This window comes from Otolemur garnettii, unplaced genomic scaffold, assembly GCF_000181295.1.
Source record: "Otolemur garnettii isolate 467f Iridium unplaced genomic scaffold, OtoGar3 scaffold00001, whole genome shotgun sequence".
NCBI classification, from domain to species: Eukaryota; Metazoa; Chordata; class Mammalia; order Primates; family Galagidae; genus Otolemur; species Otolemur garnettii.
In genome coordinates, this window is record NW_003852396.1 from 5,052,455 (window position 1) to 5,060,511 (window position 8,057).

Below are 8,057 nucleotides of genomic sequence, written 5' to 3' on the forward strand. Positions count from 1 at the left end.
ATAACCATAGCCAGGGGGGCAGAATCTATATGGGAAGGCAGTGGCTCCTATTCAATTCACACATTTTGAAAAGATGGAAAAAGTATTTCCTCAAAAAAATGTTGAAAAAACAGCTGCTATTCTTAGAAAACAAGAGAAATATGTCAAATATAGTTGGAAAAGATTTTAAAGGCAAAAATGTAAATACACATTATTTGGACATAAGAAAAAGATCTATCAAAACTTTTTGACCTCTGAGCTCAGCCAAATTCTTAAGTTTTACTTGACATGAGTCCCTGATCCTAGAAATGTGTGTCATTATTGGTATCTTATAGAATTGTCATTACAGATAAATAAGTGCTACTGTATACACAGTGACCAGTCCGCTAACAGAGGCGGTGAGTGGAGCAGCTATGACGAGAGCACCAGTAGGTACAGGTTGGATATGATTTGCCCTGATGTTGGGGCACTGAAGAATACAGTGTTTATAGACCCTAGCATGACAATGTCTTAGGCATGTCCGTCTACTACACTCTGATTCCAAAAATGACAAGTAACATGGTGAAAGTCAGAGGCAAGAATGGTCCAACTGTGAATTTCCTTAATATGCATAAAATTATTCAGAGAATTTATTAAAATATTGAGTTCATCACCCTGCCTTCAAAAAGTCTTCATCATTAAAATAAATAAATAAAAATAAAAATAATTTAAAAAAGTCTTCATCATTAGGCTTATAGTTGTACCCTGTAGCCTAAATTTTAAGAAGGTTTCCAGATTAGTCCGATGTCTCTGGCTCCCCATTCTAAAATATGCTTGCAGAAACACTTCTCTAAATTACGTTCCACTTAGGGAAAAGCACCCTGGCTCTTTGTAAGTAATTGGAATAAATAAGAAAATCAACAACCATGGAAATATAGAAGGAGCGTAATGTGCTCTCGGCGGGAGCCTTCTGTTTATCAGGAATTAGGGTAATTTGGGGTCATCCTCTAATGGCACATCATTCTAAAGTAGGGCAACCAAGGAAGCCGGAGAGACAGGTGTGGGGAAGGAAGTACAGACACATTTCAGTGTCTCTTGAACAATGTTCAGAACACCCAGCTCCATACCAGGGGCGATCAGAGATCAAAGAGCTCCTTCTACTGAAAGACATGCCAATATTTTGATCTTCAGCTATGCGTCCTATGGGACGACTTCCTTTTCCTTTTAGTATCAAACTTTCCCCAGCAAAAGAAATTACAAGCTAAGCTACAAACTATTTGAGATATTAAAAATTGCAGCTGAAATAAACTCTATACCTAGAGCAGGTAGACAATGATTAATGTAGTACCTGTGGTATTCCTGGCCTATTATGCACTGTGATTGAAGTTCCCCGACATAGGGATGTCAAGAAAATAGCTCTGGACAGAAAAGGTCAGACAATCCCTATTTTTGCTCCATTTCTACCAATAGATTTCTGTAAGATTATGAGTCAGTTACTTGACCTCTTTGATGCTTAGTTCTCTTATCTTTAAAAGACGGAAGGTAAATTATATAAGCTAAGGTCAACGTTAGCTGTAATATAATTATCCCATGAAATATAAAGCAAAACCCAAGCACTAAATGTGACCAATTGTTATATCACCATTCTCATAGTAATTTTTTAAAAAGCAATAATTATAGTACAGCTCAAATTAGGTAATATAGTTTTAAGCCTCTTATTCAAACCATTTTATTTTATTTTCAATCTATAGTTCGAATACTGACAACCTCTTGGGCCCTGGAATGAAGCTTAACAATGTCTTTGGCTACAATGGGAAGCATTTGAGGAACAGCAGAAGGCTCTACTTATGCAAAGTCACTTCCCAAATACCACCAAGTTGCCTATCCATTGAGTCATTCTGAAAGAGGATAGAAATAAAAGAAAGTCTTCTCTGCAATTTACAAACATTATCTAAGAGAAAAAAGAGAGAATATATGTGTCTGTTTCCCGTTAGTCAATAGTACCAGTAATTCTTTGGTATTATAAGAAGACAGATTTAGGTTTTAAAGGACATAACATTTTATATAAATATGGGATCTTCTTGAATTAAAAGAACACAAAAGCATTAACATAAAAGCTGATTATAAAAGAACTATTTATTTAGAGTGGCAAAACCAAAATGAATTGCTGAAGCTATGGAAATTCAGGGCCCCTTTTTCATAAAATCTCTTCGGACAATTCACTAGAATTAATTATATAGAAATATTTTTGAAATTTTACCTCTAACTCTATAATACTCAGTTACTGCCAGCCCTCCCAGGGACCCAGGCATGTCAAGGGCTTAAGTTTAATAAATATCATAAAGTCCAAGGTTTATTGAGCCACTAGATTTATGAGCAGAAAAGGACAGCACTACAGAATCAATCCTAAGAAGGGTGGAAAATCAGAAAATAACTTTGGTGTCTGCTTTGTGGGTATGCTCACAGGTAGGCCCTGAGCAGGACTCCTGGGAGTCTTCATACAGAGCTTACAAGTAATAGATCACCAAAAGCAAAATTCACATCATGCAGATGAGTTTATGGGTATTACAAGCAGGCCAAATCCTGCTATTCAAGTAGCCAGGAGAGATAAAGGAGGAGATGAGAAGAAATTACAGAAAGAAAGTTGGGAAGTACAGGGGAGAAGCAAGGGGACATACCTCAAAAGCAGCAAAGGAGAAAAACATCATGAACAAACACAGAAGACGTGCTTCAGCGTCTGTGTCGGTGACTCGATAGTGCTGACCACTTAATTCTCTCACTGTTTATCGGGCTTGGGTGTGTGCAGCAAACTGCAGACTAGGAAGCTATCTAGACTTAACCTGTTAAATCGGGACATTACGATACTAATGGTAAGTCCTTCTAGCCCCCCGTCTGCAAATTAGAAAAATAAACCTGGAGATTGCTGACCTATCAGAGTCCAGTCATTAGCAGAGGCAGGTCTGGAACTCAGATCTCTGTGATGAAAAAATCAGTAACATTTTCTCTACTTTGCAAAAAATGTAGTAAAAAAACCAAAGATAATCTTCTTGTCCTAAGAGAACTTAAACGCGTACCATCTATACTTGTCCACATTCTTCCTTCAAGTCTTATTTCAAATGCCCCAAAATAAATAAGTAAATAAGATAAAGAAATAAAACAAGAAGCACATAAAAGATTTTCTCGGCCGAAGGTAACCCTTTCTCTCCTGGTATGTCGAAGCGTATCTTATACTAGTCATCTTACTCAGTCTGGGTTTCTTCCCCCTCTTCTCATTCTACACACATACACGGAGGAATTATACACAGGGTCACACATATAAAGACCCAGACATGCGCATATGCCCGTAAACAGAGACCCACTGTCTCCTCAGAGAAGCATCTGTGCTAGATCATAGCTTTTTTCTATGTGATGTATATACATAGGTGGCTTCTAAATATTATTTTGCAGAGAAAATTAGCTCAAGGCTCTGTGATGACACCAGCACCAGAATAAAACACCCATCCAATCTCTGCCTTCAGCTGCCCCATCTGTCGTCTGGAACTCATCCTGAGCTCCATTCTCCTATTTGCACTATGTGGTCAACACTTTATTCTAAATATCTGGTACATATTGACAACTCAATGAATTGAAAGTCCTCCAATTTCTTACTCAATGAATTGAAGTCCTCAGATTTCTTACTGTGGCTGTTTTTTCATTGGCATCCACTGAACTCTCAAGCTGAGAACCGTAGTGTCATTATGGATACTGCCCACACTATTACCCCTACACCTCATTGTTTTGCCATTTAATTCTTTCTTTCTTTTTTTTCTATCTAGTGTATCTTCTCTGTTTTTACTGCCACAGTTAAAGTTCAGGCCTTTATTATGTCTATACTGTATTACTGAAGTCATGTAACTGATATACTTGTCTCTGCTCCAATTCCAGTATATACATCTCAGTATAATGTCTCTCTCCTATTCAAAATCCCAATGGCTCCAAATCTCTTACATGTTAAAGTCTGAATATCTCACACTGATAATCGAAGTCCTCTACTTTTTTTTTTTTTTTTGAGACAGAATCTCCCTATGTCACCCTCAATAGAGTGTTGTGGCATCACAGCTCACAGCAACCTCAAACTCTTGGGCTTAAGTGATCCTCCTGCCTCAGCCTCCCAAGTAGCTGAGACTACAGCCACCTGCCTCAACGCCCAGCTATTTTGTTGTTGTTGTTGTTGTAGTTGTCATTGTTATTTAGTAGGCCCAGGCCAGGTTTGAACCTGCCAGCCCCAGTGTATGTGGCTAGCACCCTAACCACTGAGCACGGGTGCCGAGCCTCCATCTATAGTTCCCAATTTACCCCGTTTTACCTCCCTTCAATACCAACATACCAGAAAAGCTGATCTTCTTACTCCTAGTTGTTTCTCATACCTTTATCTTTGTTCCTATAGATCCATTTACTTTCTCTCTTATCTTTTTCCCCTTTATCCAAACCCTAAGTATTCTTACAATCTCCTCAAATGTACATATAGGTAAGAAATAACCTCATTTGTGTCACTTATCACTACCAATCTTGCATTACAGTCATTTGATATGTAGATTTCCACCCGTACATGAGATGCAATATGTTGTTTCTTCTTTAAGGATATACTTGTTGAGTGCCTGAGAAACAACTCATTAATCTTTATAACTCTAACATGCTTAGTAAATGCCTAGAACATTATAGACATTAATTAAATATGTGACTTAATAGATGCATATTAATTTGTCTGGCAATGATAAAGAAAATGTTGTTACCTTTTTTTGTTTAAAAATATCAATACACTGTTTCCCATGAGAAATGTTCATATTTATTTATTTTTGGAGAATAATCAGTAACTGAACTACTAGTATTGATTAACACTTTCAATAATTATTACTTTAAGTGATACGGGACATGCATACAATCCAAGTCCCTAAGGGAGGAACAAGAACTCATCATAATGATTGAGCCTAAGTATATTTCTCATTTTAATGTGTCAAAAAATTTCACAGTCATCAAACAACCCAACCACAACAGTTTTCAATGTAACATCTCCAGGACTGGAAAAAAATATGTGATATTCATTCTGTGCTTAAAGACTATTCTTTATTTCCAAGGTGTGATGGGAGAATATGAGCCGAAAATTGAGGTCCATTTTCCTTTCACGGTTACAGCTGCTAAGGGAACAACAGTTAAGATGGAGTGCTTTGCACTTGGCAAGTAAGTACATATTCTTCCATAATTGGACATGATTATTTATTAAAATGTGGCGTATCTTATTTTTGGATCACTGATTTTTTTTTTCCAGGTTCCATTTTCCTAGAAGCTCCATTGGGGCCATTCATTTTTAAAAAAAGAAAAGAAAATGGGAATTGACAAAGTTACCAATTATAATTACCTTTCTAGTCATTCTATGCACAGTAATGTATATAGTTATGCTATTTTAACATAGAGGAAACTAAACAAAAAAAAAAAAATTCCATCTCTTCATCTCAAAATTTCAACCTAACCTTAAATTTCCTTCAGCAATGATATAAATAAAAAAGGATGAAAAGATTAGATACTATCTGCTCCTCATATATGAAATATAGATTTTGATAAGAAATAATAATGCAACAGATGAAAATCATAATGATAATAGCTACAGTAGTTTGATTATTTCAGTATCTTCTGAAATAAAAATAACACGATAGTACTACCTGTCAACTTGTAGAACAGGTACTTGTTCCCTGAATCAGGGAGGTAATTTATAACATTCACCAATGCCTGCTATACTTAATGACTATTTATGAGAGTTTGCATCTCATGACATATAGTCACTTGTTGATGATTTTTACAATATCAGAGGCAGGAGTGAAATTCCGATTATATTTGATTAGAGTATTATGATTTATTTTAAACTGGGTGTTGATATTTTGTTTTGTTTTGTTTTTTTTTTTTTAGGATGATGAGACCTCAGGGTCCTTTCTAGGTTCTATAATTATAATTTGCATAAATGCATCTCTATCTCCATTACTAATCATTTAACTTCAGTTGCAGTGAATTAACTCCCACAGCATAACGATAAAATACTTGGAGACAAAATATGCCATATAAATGTGCTTATGAAAGTAGGCTTAGCCTGTGGGTGAGGAAAATATTAGTAAAGATGAGAAATTCAGCTAGTAAGTGTAGGTTTAGGGGATGTAGTAATACATTACTAAATACATTACTAAAATACATAGTAATACATTAGTATTACTATACATTACTAAAATACATAGTAATACATTACTAAATACATTACTAAAATACATAGTAAACGCATGTATTTTAATTTCAAGACTTACTGAAATAACATGTATGTGCAATTCATACTCTAAGTAACATTGCAGTAGATTAAAAAAGAAAAGTAAATTGTTATGTGGTCCACCTTTTAAGCAAAAAATACCCACAAGTAGAAATATATTTCAAAACTTAAACTATATCTAGGATATAGGAGGATAGCTATCTGAGGAAGTCTTCCAAACCCACCTATGATATTTAAGGACATAGGATTTAAATAATACTTAAAAATCATGGATTTTTTTTTGTTTGTTTGTTCGTTTTTTACCATTTTCCTTGTGTGGTATCATGTATGCCTAAAAATGTTCCAAGTAAGAAACTCAATTCTGACAAATGCAAAAAATAATGTATTCTGGCTTGATAACAAAGGTTTTAGTACATCCTGCAGTTAAATAATTCTTAACTGCCAAAATTTGTACTGAAGCCACAAACAAAGGGAGGTCATATCGTAAAACAAGTTAGAAAACCATATTTATAGGGGAAAAACAATATAAATATTTCCCCAGGCAAGCTTATTTAATAAGTTAGATGTGGTTGCTTTTGGAAGCCTTGAAATATGCTTAGTAAATTGATGCTTAAAGTCCCTTTTATTCTGGGTAATATCCGATGGTCAAATCTTCTGTGTACTTTTAATACTTTATTTTCTTCAGCTTTCTTGCTCCTCCTTTGCTATCCTTCTCCCCAAAGTAAATAAGTAAAGTAGAGTGGAAGCAGGACATACCACCTCAAAGGCTCCCTTGATCATTTTGTGTCCTTTGTATGAAATGTCACAACTATCAGTAAAAGGAAACATGAAGACATCTACCTCTACCTACAGACAAACCTGCCAGCCTGGGAAACAAGATCAAAGTAGCAGCATCTTGCCTGTGTTACTTCCTTTACAGCCTGTGATCAGGTGGTGTAGATCATCACTGAATCCCAACATGACACAGCAAGTGCAAATTAATGCCTGAGCATCTGCTTAATTCCCACGGCTCACCTGAGCCTCTTCCCACCCCGGTGACGGCGCGGTGCTCCAGTGGGCCTTCGCCTACTCTAAAACCTTCGCATCTGTCGCTAGAGCTCAGTCGGCACTGAGGTTACTCTGTTCCCGTCAGTGTGTCCTCACCAGAATCTTTTAACCAAATTATTATTATAACCAAATTCTGGAACATGCCGAGACCTTTTCTGTCTCATGCCTTCTGCACTTTCTCTCTCCTCTATGGGGAAAGCTTTCCCCCATTTTTTGCACTGTGTATCCCACTTAACTTCTGGCCTTAACTTCAGTGTCACATCCTAGAGAGGTACCATTTGTGACTACCTGGTTTAACTCAGAGTCATTATTCTCTATCTCAATACTTGGTGGGTTTCCCGCCTTTATAATCCTTAACATAATTTTATATTATTCACATAAATGTTTCTCTACTTAAAAAGAATTATGTTATCAGTCTGGAAAAGATTCTAACTTAAATGGTTCTATGAGGTTTAAAAGGACAAGTTGAAGATCTGTGATGGGGATTAAGAGGACCAAGAAGAAAAACTGGGGTATTTATAAACTGACTAGTAAGAATAAGAACTGATTACGACCTTTAAGCCTGAACAACAAGGAGAAGGAGATGGTGTTGTCAGAACCAGAGATACGGAGCTGGTCGGGGAACTGGGGTCACTGTATCCCTAAAGAGAGAGCTGAAGAAGGGATGAAGAAATTTACACCCTGCCTTCTCTTCCTCATGCCCCTCACTTTGGGGGTCCCATGCCTTCTAATCTGCTCTGGGGGGTCCCATGCCTTCTAATCTGCT

The 8,057-nt window shown here is 36.5% G+C and overlaps 1 protein-coding gene across 1 annotated transcript in view; it reads left to right on the forward strand.

Moving 5' to 3' along the window:
* CNTN5 (contactin 5) overlaps window positions 1–8,057 on the forward strand; it is a 516,137-nt gene that overhangs the window by 173,486 nt on the left and 334,594 nt on the right. The window contains exon 6 of the mRNA XM_012801575.1: window positions 5,073–5,175. Coding sequence (XP_012657029.1) covers window positions 5,073–5,175 — 103 coding nt within the window. The remainder of the gene's footprint in view (window positions 1–5,072; window positions 5,176–8,057) is intronic.